At 43.0% G+C, this 14,480-nt stretch overlaps 2 protein-coding genes across 2 annotated transcripts in view; both read left to right on the plus strand.

Moving 5' to 3' along the window:
- The first annotated feature begins 6,283 nt into the window (after positions 1-6,283).
- SLFN14 (schlafen family member 14) lies at positions 6,284-13,753 on the plus strand. Its single transcript, XM_032428854.1, has 4 exons — positions 6,284-7,343; positions 8,405-8,533; positions 10,416-11,130; positions 12,919-13,753. Exons 1-4 carry the CDS (start codon positions 6,284-6,286, stop codon positions 13,751-13,753), a joined length of 2,739 nt encoding a protein of 912 aa, XP_032284745.1.
- The window catches only part of SLFN12 (schlafen family member 12), a 71,509-nt gene continuing 68,064 nt past the window's right edge, over positions 11,036-14,480 (plus strand). Inside the window, exon 1 of the mRNA XM_032429250.1 lies at positions 11,036-11,130. The gene's annotated coding sequence lies outside the window, so the exon portion shown is untranslated. The remainder of the gene's footprint in view (positions 11,131-14,480) is intronic.

Here is a 14,480-nt window from a genome sequence, read left to right on the forward strand (position 1 = left end):
CTTATTCTCACACGCATAGTTATTGTCACTCCTCAGAACACCTGGAGCACACTGTTCATCCGTTGTTAGCGCTCCCGAGTGGCACTAGGGTATAGTGGCCATGCATGTGGACTACATTTGCAAGCTGTTCTAAGAGTTGAATGAGCACATAGAGAATGCATAGCACATAGAATGCTCACCTGATGTTATTATATATGTCACACTGCAATGAGTTAATACATGTTTTCCCTCTCTAGATTGTGAGCAGGACATGTGTCTCATTCTGGCTAACAGTAAGGCTGCATAGCAGAGTGATGGTAAATGAGATTTGGAATTAGATCGACAGGAGTTCAAATCCCAGCTCTGTTACTTACTAGGTGTGTAGCCTTGAGCTTTACTTCCTTGAATTCAGTTTCTTCATTTATAAGATGGTGAAAATAATGCATGTCTTACAAGTTGTTATGAGGACAATTTGAGACAATCACAGTTGCATATCTGGCCCAAAGAATGCAGTCACTAAATGGCAGGTTTTATTTTTATTTTTATTTTTATTTTTTTTTTAAAGATTTTATTTATTTATTTGACAGAGAGAGACATAGCGAGAGAGGGAACACAAGCAGGGGGAGTAGGAGAGGGAGAAGCAGGCTTCCCCGCCGTGCAGGGAGCCCGATGTGGGGCTCGATCCCAGGACCCTGGGATCACGACCTGAGCCGAAGGCAGACGCTTAACGACTGAGCCACCCAGGCGCCCAATGGCAGGTTTTATTGTGATGTGTAGCCCCAGAGCATAGCATCACGTACAGAACACAGTAAGTGCTTCATAATTGCTTATCAAATGAAAAATTGCCATTAAATGCCAGGCACCACGCTAAGCTCTTTATGTACATCATCTCATTTCATTCTCACAAGAATTGTACTGAGAAGGCACTATTACCATTTCCAATTTACACAGAAAGCATCTGAGGCTTAGATTTGCATAACCAAGGTCTCAAAGCTGGTAAGTGTCAGAGCAAGGATTTCAACATCTTTGGTGATCAAAAAAAAAAAAAAAAAAAAAAATAGCTGATTGAATGAGAGAATGAAAGTTAAGAGACTTACCCAGAGTCAGTTAGTGGTGAGGGAGAGCCAGCACCATTGCTCTTGGTCAGTGTGCTCTCCGTAGTCTTGGAACCATCTCTATGAATGAACTGAGAGTAGATGGAGGCCAGTATTTGGCAGTTTGTGTCTAGTATGTGCAAAGGCTATGGCCTAACTACCCCTGTTGATAAACTGAAGTGCTTAGTGAATAAACACATCTTAAATAAATTGGAGGCTCTAGTGTTTAGCCAAATGGCAACAGCACGACCAGATCTCTTTCCCAAAAACTAAGAAAAAGTACCGTCCAAGCTACTGATTTCAAGTTGTTTTGTATCATGGACATTTGCATTGAGGTTATTAGAGTCAGGATGTGAGATCCTCTCTGGCATGATAACCTAACCATTCACATCCAGGGGGGCTTAACTAAGGACATTCAAAGAAGAAGGAAGAGAAACTCACTATGCTCATTGTTTACATTATCCCTCCTCCCAGTTTGGTTCCCCAAAGTGCACTGAAAAAGAAGGAAGAGGAAGAGTAGGAGGAGAAGAAGAGGGGCAGGGAGGAGGAGGAGACAATCCAGTTCCTAGTTTTCCTGCCCAAATAATGTTCTTCTTGTTCACTGGGAAGGAAAAGGGAGATGTTTAGGTAGATTTCTGATTTTGAAGACTCCTAAACAATCCCAAATGCCAAACTTGAAAGGCAGCGGAAGGAGTATGAGCTTTTGTAGTAGGCAGACCTGGCTTTAAACCCCTACTCTTCCACTTACTGGCCGTGTAACCTTAGTCTCCGTGTGGTATGCCACACTCCCTTCTTGACCCCTTGCACCCCAAAGCACATGTCCAGTAAATGATGGTCATTATTATCTTTCTAAACATGAGTAATATCAGAAGGATTTCAGTGTGAGAGTGAGGCTGAGAGTTAAGGCAGGTGACAGAACTAAAAGTGATACTGAATTTGGAGGTGAAGTGAGTGAAAAAGCCAAAAGCAGGACTTTGGAGTTTATTATGTTGCCGTGCTCATGGTACATCATAGCATCTGTTCTGTCTCCTATCCTGGAACCTCTATTCAGCCAAACAGGTACAAAGGGTAATGCCAGCAAAGCAGAAGCAGGTAGGAACAGTAACCTCAGTTAATTTAAAAAACTAGGAACGTCCAGAAACCTACTTGAGAATGCCACGTCATGATAAACTGAAACAGACACACAAAGTTGTTTGATGGTATGATTTAGAGGGAGGGAAGTATATTCGTTTCCCTTGGCTGTTGTAACAAATCATCACAAACTTGGTTGCGTAAAACAACAGAGATGTATTCTTTCACAGCCAGAAGTTTGACATCAGTTTCACATGGCAGAAATCAAGGTGCTGGCAGGGCTGTGCTCCCTCCAGAGGCTCTAGGGGAGAATCCACTTTGCGCCTCTCCCAGCTTTCAGCGGCTGCTGGCTTTCCTTCTCTTGTGGCCACATCACTCGCTGGACTCTGTCTCTTTGGTCACATTGCCGCCTCCTCCTTTGTGTGTATCACATCCCTTCTGCCTCTGTCTTAGGAGAACACTGGGCTGAACGTAGGGTCCACCCAAATGATCAAGGATAATTCCCTCATCTCAAGATCCTTACTAGGGGCGCCTGGGTGGCTCAGATGGTTAAACGTCTGCCTTCGGCTCAGGTCATGGTCCCAGGGTCCTGGGATCGAGCCCCACATCGGGCTCCTGGCTCAGCGAGGAGCCTGCTTCTCCCTCTCCCTCTGCCTCTCTCCCTGCTCATGCTTTCTCTCTCTCTCTGTATCTCTGTGTCTCAAATGAATAAATAAAATCTTTAAAAAAAAAAAAAGATCCTTACTTAATCACATCTACAAAGACCTCTTTTCCTTATAAGTTAAGACTTACAGGTTCATAATCATAATCTTCAGTTCCTGTTATTCAGCCTACTACAAGAAGCTTGCTCCAATTTTTTTTACATTTTATTTTATTTTTAAAGATTTTATTTATTTATTTATTTGAGAGAGAGAGACAGAGACAACAAGAGAGAGCACAAGCTGGGAGGAGAAGGAGAAGCAGACTCCCTGCCAAGCAGGGAGCCCGACTCTGGGCTCGATCCCAGGACCCCCGGGATCATGACCTGAGCCGAAGGCAGATGCTTAACCACTGAGTCACCCAGGTGCCCCAGAAGCTTGCTCCAATTTAACCATCATCCCTAAATGGGATAACTCTCTCATCTGTTTGTTTGTTTGTTTTCATTTAATTCGGTTGTTTTAATTATAAAAACAATTGATGTTCAGTGTAGACATTTGAGAAGTACAAAAAAAAAAGTTAAAGAAAAACAAAAAGGAAAGGAAAAGAAATTAGATAAAAAATCATGTGTACTCCTCTCACTCAGGAAAAGCCAGCCCCTCACCAATGAGCATTTTTCTAGGCTGGGTCTTATACCCAACAAAAAAGGAAGAACAGGAAAAAGAAGATAAAGGTAAATAGGATAGAACAAGTGATTTGGAGGCTAATGGATAGGCTGGTAATTCTCATAACGGATATGTACAGGGGAGCCTAATTTAAAATAAATGTAGAACTACGAAATGATGAAATGACATTACCTGGGGCAGGAGAGGCCTAAGTGCGGATATGCGGACATGACACTCCGTTCTTCAGAGGTGGGAAGTTTAGCTTTGGCCCCTCACTCTAAAACCCCTGAATGTGTCCATTACCACTTCATTCACTCCCAGAGGTCAGAGCCTGGCTTGCTAATCTGCCCTGTCATAGGCTTTTCTCGAGTCCTTATCAGCCTTACTCAGTGCGTCAATGTTATGAAGACTAGGGGAGTCTGGCAGAGTCCCTGCTCCTCCCAGGGTGTATATCAAAGGGCAGCAGGAGCTGTGACAGAAGGCAAATATTCGGACCAGAGCCAGATGTGGAACTGAAACAGCAAGAGGAAAAGCAAGAGTATCAGGTAAAAAAAAAAGTGTTTTTTTTAATCTCATCCATCTCAACTTAGGGGTAATTTATGTCTGAGAACACAAAGGGCTTAGTAAAAGAGTAGCTCACTTGTAAACTTGTAAAGGACAGCGAGTGAGAAATTTGGGGAAGTTTAGAAAGGATGTTCATATGGAGCTAGAATCTCAGAAAACTTTGTATCTATCATAGTCGTTATCAGCATCCAAGTAACATCAATGAGACTTGGCAGTCCAGAGAGTATAGGTCTGCTAGTTCAAAAGCAATTTGCTTTGTTCTGTGGGCCCCAGCCAGTGGAAATTATAGGGAGACAAATTACAGTTGAAAAATCAGGAAGCCATTTCTAACAACTGTCAGAAAATAGAAGGGTCTAGGGGCGCCTGGGTGGCTCAGTTGGTTAAGCGACTGCCTTCAGCTCAGGTCATGATCCTGGAGTCCCGGGATCAAGTCCCGCATCGGGCTCCCTGCTCAGCGGGGAGTCTGCTTCTCCCTCTGACCCTCCCCCTGCTCGTGCTCTCTCTCTCTATCTCATTCTCTCTCTCAAATAAATAAATAAAAAATCTTTAAAAAAAAAAAAAAAAGAAAATAGAAGGGTCTAATTTGAGAAGTACTGAGTTACTGGTTGCTGGAGGTGTTCAAGCAGTTGCTGGAAAGCAATTTGTTGGGAGTTGGGAATATTCTAGAGAGGACTTAAGAATCAGACAAATGGGGGCAGCTGGCTGGCTCAGTCAGAGGAGTGTGTGACTCTTAATCTCGGGGTCATGAGTTCAAGCCCTATGTTGAGTATAGAAATTACTTTAAATAATTTTTAAAAAGAGAATCAGATAAATGGTTAGGCCAGAAGATCTTTACAGCTCCTTCCAACACTTCTGTGATCTTATTATATCAATCGAATGTTATCAGAAATTTCTCTAAGAGCCATACTTTTACATTTACCTAGAGAAGATGCTCCTGTATGAAAAAACAATTCATCATGTTGATTCTGGTTTGCCTGGAGGAGTGAGAAGGCAACCAAGAGCAAACTAATGGCAGAGGAGGGTAGCCATCCTGTGGGATGCCTGCTTTTTTCCCCTTGTTGGGTACAAACAACACCCACATGGCCTCTGCTTGGCAAAAATCAACAGAAGAAATGGCTCTCTTTTCCTAGAGGAAGAATTTTGATTTGGGTTAGTAAATATTTTGTTTTGCAATTAACAAAAGCTCACAGGGTTGTTTCTGAAACATTTGCTGCAGAGCCCTGATTTCAATTTGGGTGGCTGATCTCTGGTCTGTGAAGCAAAAAGGAGATTGACCACAGTTTAATGACTATGTCCCAAAGTCTCAGTTCTCTTCTAAGCCTTAGAGGTTCCCACGGCACAGGGCAGAACTATTGAGGAGGGAAAGAAAACTCCTGCCCCTACCTCGCACTGTGTATGAAGAAATGTATTTTTAGAAGAAGCATTGAGGAGGGCGCCTGGGTGGCTCAGTCGGTTAAATGTCTGCCTTCAGCTCAGGTCATGATCCCAGGGTCCTGGGATCGAGCCCCGCATCGGGCTCCCTGCTCAGCAGGAAGCCTGCTTCTCCCTCTCCCACTCCCCCTGCTTGTGTTCCCTCTCTCGATATGTCTCTCTCTGTCAAATAAATAAATAAAATCTTAAAAAAAAAAAAAATATATATATATATATAAAGAAGCGTTGAGGAGCCACACTGATTTCTGCATTTGGTATCAATAGACGTTCTTTCAGGAGTAAAATTTTTTAATTGTATAAAATAGGGCATAAGGAAAACCAAGTTTTATGTTTGTTTTTATAGCAAGATCTTCTACCTCCCATATACCCCAGGACTATCTTCCCTTAGTTCTCTATTGCCTTCCTTCCTTTCCTCTTTGAATTATAAATAGGAGCATCTTCTGGTTTCAACCTCTGTTTCTGCGTATTCTCTAATAACTTGCTTTGGCTCCCATGCCAACCTATGCCCTTTAGATCTGGGCTCACTGTTGCCACTTTCTGATTTTAAATAAAAAACGACTCAAAACTTCAGCAATGTAACTTTTCCATGATGGCAAAATATTAAGCATTCATCCTCATCTATGCCTGTTCATGCTGGAAAGGCTCGGGGTCTTGGCAAAGTTGTTAGAGAATGGTAATATCAAAGATTATCTCCAATGCTGAAGTGTATCTCCAATAATTTATGACTTCGAAGAAAATATTGTAATCTCTGGGATTCTTGTTAATGTAGAAACCACGTTTCTGTCCAGGTTATTTACTGGAACCTCCTTCTGTTACCATTTGGAGCACAGAGCGGCTGCTAGGATGGCCGGCCTCCAGACTGACATGGAAATGCTCTACCCCGAGACAGTTGTACACGTGGGCAGGGTGAATTTTGGAGAAGAGAACAGGAAGAAGATGACCAATAGCTATCTGAAAAGAACCGAGAATAAGAAAATCATCCAGGCCACGTGTGCCCTGTTAAACTCTGGAGGGGGTGTGATCAAAGCAGAGATTGATGATAAAACCTACAGTTACCGATGCCACGGGCTGGGACAGGATCTGGAAACTTCTTTCCAAAAGCTCCTTCCTTCCGGTTCACAGAAATACCTTGACTACGTGCAGCAGGGGCACAATCTCCTGATTTTTGTGAAGTCCTGGAGCCCAGATGTTTTCAGCCTCCCCCTCCGGATTTGCAGCTTGCACTCCAATCTCTACCAGAGAGCTGTGACCTCCACGGTCAACCTGAATGCTGGCAGTGCTCTGGAGCTCCTCAGAGAGAAGCAGTCTAGAGCCCAAAGAGGGAGATTGGGGGTGAAGGAGCTGAGTTCTCAGAAAGTTCCCGACAGAGACATTCAGGAAGAGGAAGACATGAGGATTTCTGCCTCAGAGTTGTTTCAAAAGGACAAGCTCACGTATAAGGAGAAACTCAATTTTACCGAGTCAACCCATGTGGAGTTTAAAAGGTTCACCACCAAAAAGATTGTCCCCCGGATTAAAGAAATGCTGCCTCATTATGTTTCTGCATTTGCCAACACCCTCGGGGGATACCTCATTTTTGGGGTCGATGATAAGAGCAAAGAAGTGTTTGGATGTAAGAAAGAAAAAGTGAACCCTGACTTGCTGAAAAAAGAAATAGAAAACTGTATAGAAAAGTTGCCAACATTCCACTTCTGCTGTGAGAAGCCACAGGTGCATTTCACTACCAAAATCTTGAATGTGTACCAGAAAGATGTCCTGTACGGCTACGTGTGCGTGGTTCAAGTAGAGCCCTTCTGCTGTGTTGTATTCTCAGAGACCCCGGATTCCTGGATCATGAGGGACAATTCTGTCACAAGGCTGACGGCGGAGCACTGGGTGGCCATGATGCTGGGTGTTCAGTCAGGTAAAACAGAAGGGAAGTCGTGATCCCCTCTGCAGGGAGGAGCCCCTTCTGTGTCCTCTGTGGCTGTTCTGTCAGGTATTTTAGTTGAAGCAGATAAAGCTATTTTGCTTATAAATATTCTCCCATTACAGGGTTTTTTTTAAAAAATATTTTCAGTTCCAGGGTGCCTGGGTGGCTCAGTCGGTGGAGCGTGCAACTCTTGATCTTGGGGTCGTGAGTTCAAGCCCCACGTTGGGTGCAGGGATTACTTTAAAATCAAATCTTAAAAAAATATGTCTTTTCAGTTCCAAAGACTCAGAATATGAACTCTCTGAGGTCAAGAAATGCTTGGGTGTTAGTCCACTTTGGGAAAGTTTTCCCATCAGCCACGAGTTAGTGAAAGTTCCCTTTTATTCACGGTAACTGCCTGTTGAAAGAATTTTGCAGGCTGATATCCCTAGTCAAAAACATGCACCGACAGTGTCACTCTAAAAATGGTGTTTGAGAGAAACACTGTTTAAGGATGACTCCACTAATTCTTTTGAGGGAAGCTTGTTGACAAACTTGAATGGTTCCTGTAACATTAGGAGCTAACACCCTTAACCAGTGGGCTTGGGGCACCACCAAGTGGGGGAAAAAAACAATGCAAAAAGGAGATGCTGGGCAGGGGTGGGGGTGGGGGAGGTCGACTCCTAGCGGTTTCACTTCCCTTGCAGTCTGGCTGGAATCAGCCCTGGTGATTTCTAATCAATCCGTAAAGGACTTACAGGCTGAACAAAGCTTATCAGTTTGCCTTCACAGTCAATATGTTTCAAATTTGATAAATGAAGCTGGGATCAAGACTTGAGTGATTTTGCTGGATCATCCTCCTGTCCTCAATTGGAGTTTACTTTTCTCATATACACACACCCCAAACTAGAGATCCTGCCACTTTCTGTTCCATCTAAACCTTGAATGGGGGCTTAAACACACTATAACAATATAAAAAAATACTGTGCTTAACTTTTTCTGATTCTGCCCCCCTTGCCCACTCTAAGCCTTTCCTCTTTTTTCTCTGAAACAACTTGCATGTATTTGCTTAGCAACTTCCAGTTTGGCCACCGACTTCAGCTTTCCCATGAGTGTACCAGCTCCATCAGCACTGGGAAGCCCATCATCTCCCATGAAAGTCCTGGAATTGAAGGGGCCTCTACAACAACGTCTGTTTCCAGGTATTCCCTCTTGATTTCAGCTGAAGGGACTATTTTCTAAAATTCAGTTGCGGGGCACCTAACTGGCTCAGTCGGTACGGCCTGTGACTTGACCTCGGGGTTGTGAGTTTGAGCCCCACGTTGGCCATAGAGTTGATTGATAATAAGTTGGGAGGAATTGGTAGCAATTAGTCCAAGGCTTTCTCCTTAGAGGAGGTCAAATGTAGGATTTAGCATAGTGGTCCTGAAATAATAAATATAATGACCCTTGCTTCTCGGTTGTTGTATCCACATTACATTTTTGTGTACTTTGGGGTTTCCAGTCACATATGGCTTTTGTTCTCCAAATTTGAGAGAATTTAGTCTAAATTCCTTAAGTCTATACCATAAGAGAACTGCCCCTGGGCTTTCCAATGAGAAGGAGGTGAGCCATGGGGTCACCTGGACTTTTCCTAAAGCAGAGCTTCCCAAACTGGGCACTATTGACATTCAAGCTGGACAATTCTTTGTTGAGAGGGGCTGCCCTGTGAACTGTTGGATGTTTAGCAGCATTCCTGCCCTCTACTCACTATAGATGCCCGTAGCACCTCTCCAGCTATGACAAAAAATATTCCAGACATTGCCATAGGCCCCCCTAGGGGGCAAAATTGCCACAGGTTAAGAATCAATGTTCTGGGGGCGCCTGGGTGGCTCAGTTGGTTAAGCGACTGCCTTCGGCTCAGGTCATGATCCTGGAGTCCCGGGATCGAGTCCCGCATCGGGCTTCCTGCTCAGCGGGGAGTCTGCTTCTCCCTCTGACCCTCCTCCCTCTCATATGCTCTCTCTCTCTCATTCTCGCTCTCTCAAATAAATAAATAAAATCTTAAAAAAAAAAAAAAAGAATCAATGTTCTGAAGGCAAGTTCTTACCTCCCTAAAGCATCAGGTTCACACACACACACAGAAAAACCCTTAGCAGGAAGGAATACCTTCCTCGCAGGAGGGGACCACTTCCAGTTGAGGAGGGGGTGCTAGCAGGCTTTTCTGTGGAGACTCCTCCCTGTTGCCTTCCCCTTACGAGAGCTGCCAGAAATGGGAACTTCAGAGTCCTGGCCTGTGAAGAGGCAATACTTTCTTTTAAGAAAATATTAATTTTTAATTTTAATTCCATTATAGTTAACATACAATGTTGTATTAGTTTCAGGTATACAATACAGTAATTCAGCAGTTCCATATATTACTCAGTGCTCATCAAGATAAGTGTACTCTTAATCCCCTTCACCTAATTTATCCATCCCCCCCCCCGCCCACCTCCTCTCTGATAACCATCTGATTATTTATAGTTAAGAGTCCATTTTTCGGTTTGTGTCTTTATTCCTCCTTTGTTCATTTGTTTTGTTTCTTAAATTCCACATATGAGTGAAATCATATGTATTTGTCTTTCTTGGACTGACTTTTCTCTCTTAGCATTATGCTCTCTAGATCCATCCGTGTCATTGCAAATGGCAAGGTTTCATTCTTTTTTATGGCCGAACAATATTCCATTGTATATATGTACCACATCTTCTCTATCCCTTCATCTATCGGTGGACACCTGGGCTGCTTCCATAGTTTGGCTATTGTAAGTAAAGCTACAATAAACATAGGGGTGCCTATATCTCTTCCTATTAGTGTTTTCGTGTTCTTCGGGTAAATACCCAGTTTTATGATGACTGTATCTCTCTAGATATGTCTCCTGAGGCAAGGGAGACAAAAGCAAAAACAAATTATTGGGACTACATCAAAATAAAGAGGGGTGCTCTCTTTGTACCCAAGGAAACCCGCAGTTCCATGGCTAGATTCATTTCTTCCTCTGATGTTGCAGGAATACTTACAACATGCTTTTGTAAATTTTAGTTAGTTACTTCTATCTCTTGCATTTTCAGTGACATGGGAAGAGATACAGTTTAAACCAGAATCCCTCTGTAAGAAGCTCTTCTCAGATCATAAAGGACTCAAGGAATTAATGAAGACACAGATATATCCTTGTTCTCAGGGGATTGTGATATTTTCTAGAAGCTGGGCTAGTGATGTTGGCTTAAGGAAAGAACAGGATGTCCTGTGTGATGCTCTCCTCATAGCAGTGAACAGTCCCCTGGTACTCTATACAATCTTAATAAACCCTGGTTGGAATGGAGGGCTTGAGTATGCCCGAAATACTGCTCATCAGTTAAAGCAGAAACTGGGAACTGTTGGTGGTTACACAGGGAAAGTGTGTGTTATCCCGAGGCTGATGTACCTGCCCAGCACACAGCATAGCCCTGGTGAAATCCTCGTGCACTACCCCCAATCCTACAGGCTTGCCACCAAGGATGAAGTGGAAGATTTGTTGCAGGCCTTTATCGTAGTCTCACTGTGTTCTCAATCTCTTCTGAGTGACCGGCTGGGCTGTGAATTTTTCAACTTGCTCATAGAGGAACAGTGTGAGTTGCTTTCAGAGAGCCTTCAGGAGACACGAGAATTGTTCATCCACTGCTTTCCGGGAACCAGGAAGACAGCCCTGGCCATAAAGATCATGGAGAAAATTAAGGATTTGTTCCAGTGCAAACCAAAAGAGATCCTTTATGTTTGTGAAAGTGACTCCTTAAAGGATTATGTGACGTAAGAATTCCACTAACTCAACACAATAAATATTTTTAGTTAGTCTTTTCCCCAGTATCACAAAAGTTTAATTTGTGTTTTTAGTTTTAAGACTTCGCAATGTCTTAGCTGCATAAATGTGAGAGCCCAAACTGTATACACATTTCCAAATGATCAGGTAGTTGAGCTATAAATGGGTACTTTGCAATGCCCGGGCTTAAACATCTCATTACAAATTAGCCAACTATACATCACCTTACGTTTCTCTAACTAGAAACACTTTTTTCCCCTACAATCTCTGGCCTTCACTTTAAGAAAAGAAGAAATAAACTTATCTTGCTTTATATATACTTTTTGCTTGATATTTAATGCTTTAAAGTCATAGAGTATTTTAGTTCATTAGACATGATACCTAACAGGAACTTGAATTTAAATACCATATGATTTTGTTTATAAAATATTTTCATTCGTTTGACTTCTTCTGAACCAACAATTTCAGAAAACATGCAAATCTGCCTCTGATTTAAATCTTCACCTTTCAATTTAGTAAAAGAAATGGCTGTTATACAATCCAACAAATGAGGGCAAACTCATTTTAATTTTTGGTTTGGTTTACTTATTTATTCAATAAATCTTCTCTGGGTACCACTTCTATGCTAAGAATGTGTACATTTAGTGTTAGCGGGTAAGAAACATATTGAAGACCCGGCCATAAAGCCTAATAAAGGAGACAAAGAAAAAAATAAGCAATGTGAGTGTTATGCAATTAGTATGATAATAAAGATATGCTTATCTTAACTTAGGCTGGAGGTTGGTCAATAAATAGTTACTAGGGAAGGAGATCCTTGGGCATACTCTTAAGAAGTCAGTAGAAGTGGATAAAATGAGGGCTTTTTAAGCAAAGGGCACACAGCAAATGCAAAGGCACATGAGAGAATCAGAATGGTGGGTCTGACTGGGCCAGTGGGGTCGGGGGGCGGAATGTGGCAGGTGATGAAGTTGGAAAGGAGGTAGATGCCAAATTGTGGAGGATCTCATAAACTGTGCTAATGACTATGCATTACAGTAAGTTTAAAAATATCCCAGTCAAAAGGCAGATTCAACAAGTATCTGTTGAAGCCCAGGATAAGGGGGCTAAGAACAGTGCTTTTCTTCAAGAAGTCCACACAGTCTAAATTGGGAGAGAACATGAGTAGGTGTGATTCAAGGCATAGGGAGTAAAACCCCAAGGACTGTATATGTAAAATCAGGAAATCTGTAGGAATGAGTGATATTAGTTGGATCCAAATTAGAGGAGGCAAGAAACAGCCAAGTTATGTAGCCAAGGTGTATAAATATATAAGTTTTTTAACAAACTTGGTTATATATACTTATAAATTTATATCTATTTATTATATATATATATATATTAAACATGGTTATTTCTTGCCTCCTCTAATATGCTGAAACATATTCTAAACGAAAATTGAGCTAAGGAGACACAGTAGCAGTTCCAGAGAGCCATAGCCCAGTAGCTGTTACCCTCTTGACGTGTCACAGAGCTCAGCAACCTCCTGATGCTTTCCTTACGAAAATCTAGAGAGGCAACTTTTACTACTTACAAGTAAGTGGGGGAAATAGGACTTGCTTTAGAGGAATTTGTACTAGCTCATACCTCTTTTGCACATAAAATTATGTCTCTAGGGACCTGCTCTCCAGCTCTAAAAAGGACAGAAAGTTAAGTAATGGTAGTAACAGGCATAAATTATTTTTGAGATTTCCTTTACATGTAATAAGCCTGAAACCTTATTCTCTCTGGCATCCTTACAGCCAACAAACCACCTGTCAAGCTGTGACCCGGAAGACCTTCTTACAAGGGGAGTTCCTAAAGATTAAGCATATAGTGATGGATGAGACTGAGAATTTCTGCAGCAAATATGGAGACTGGTACTTGAAGGCCAGGAGCATCACCCATCCAAAGGTGAGGGGAGCTGGAAGTGAAAACCTTCATCGTGGGATTCTCTGGATTTTTCTGGACCCTTTCCAAGTCCGTCATGCAGATATTAATGGCCTCCCCCCTCCATCTGCTCAGTTTCCTCGAAAGACAATCACCAATGGGATCCACTGTGCTCTAGAAATAGCAATGGTCATGAAAGAAGAAATGAAGAGGATCAAAGCCAATCCGCCCTCCAGCATGTCCCCAGACACACTGTCATTGTTCAGGGAAGCTGCCTATGAGGAAGCAATGTGTGCCCTGGCCCTGCCTGGGGTGTGTGAGACAGAGACTAACCTGACTATGGAACAGATTGTAAAACGGGTGGCAGAAAGGTGTCACGACCTGTTCCAATGTGGCTATCGGCCCAAAGACATTGCAATTCTGTGCAGGAAAGGGGAGGACAGAGGACGCTACGAGCTTGCCCTACTAAAAGCAATGGAATTATTTGAAGCCCATGGAGCAACAAAGGTTGCGTTCAGCCAGGCCTCTGGTGTTTGGGGCAGTCACATCATTTTCGACAGTATTCAGCAGTTTTCAGGTCTGGAGAGGAATATTGTATTTGGGCTTAGTCCAGAATGCGCCCTGTCAGAAGAAGCTCATAAGCTCTGCTTTGCCTCACGAGCCATTAAACATCTTTACCTGCTCTATGAAAAGAGGGCAGCTTTCTGAAAATTATTTTAACAATACAGGCAGCCAGAAAGAGCAGAGTCCCTTCTCCCAGGCACCTTCTCACGTATTATCAGTGAGGAGATCAAGGCACAGTAAGTATGGCGCGGAACCACAGAAATGTCTCTCGGGAGTGACCCTTCCCTTCTATGTGCTGTCACTGTCCTCTTCCCTGTACGGTCCTAGCAGACTGATGATTGGTCCCCTGCCTCTGGTTTTCCTAGTCCAGTCCATCTTTCAGGGACCAGAGGTTCTCCTTCAATAGAGAACGGAGTATGTGACATCCCCTGCCAATGTATCTGCAGTGAGTCCCCAAAGTCTTCAAGCCAAACCAATTTCCAAGGCTTTCCATTCTACGCCCTGACTTACTCCCCTAACACATCCTTTGTTCTATCTCCTCTCCCAATATGTCTAAGGCACCCCAGCCTTGCTGGCCTATGTTGGGAGTGGTAGGTAGGATGACCTCCAGGCTACTAACTTTGGGTATCTCAAGGGCAACACCTTGGTTAGCACCTCCTACTGGCTATGGGTCTCAAGCTTTATGGGCCTAGAACTTGATTTCTTTGTGCTAAGTATGGCTTAGTCTCTTGGGGATGGCTTTATGCTAATCAAGCTCACAAAAGACCGATGCGCAGATGAAAATCTCACTCTGCCAATTTACAGTGAGGATTGTAGTAATAGGTGGGCCAGAAGCTTTTGCTAATCAGTATATTCAATAGTAACACAGGAG

The sequence above is a fragment of the Phoca vitulina genome, unplaced genomic scaffold (genome assembly GCF_004348235.1).
Source record: "Phoca vitulina isolate PV1807 unplaced genomic scaffold, GSC_HSeal_1.0 scaffold40, whole genome shotgun sequence".
Classification (NCBI taxonomy): domain Eukaryota; kingdom Metazoa; phylum Chordata; class Mammalia; order Carnivora; family Phocidae; genus Phoca; species Phoca vitulina.

Coding starts and splice junctions, on each gene's coding strand:
- SLFN14 (XM_032428854.1), top strand. CDS start 6,284: ATGGCCGGCCTCCAGACTGACATGGAAATGCTCTACCCCGAGACAGTT. Junction 7,344..8,404: donor GATGCTGGGTGTTCAGTCAG/GTAAAACAGAAG, acceptor GTATTTGCTTAG/CAACTTCCAGTTTGGCCACC. Junction 11,131..12,918: donor TCCTTAAAGGATTATGTGAC/GTAAGAATTCCA, acceptor GCATCCTTACAG/CCAACAAACCACCTGTCAAG.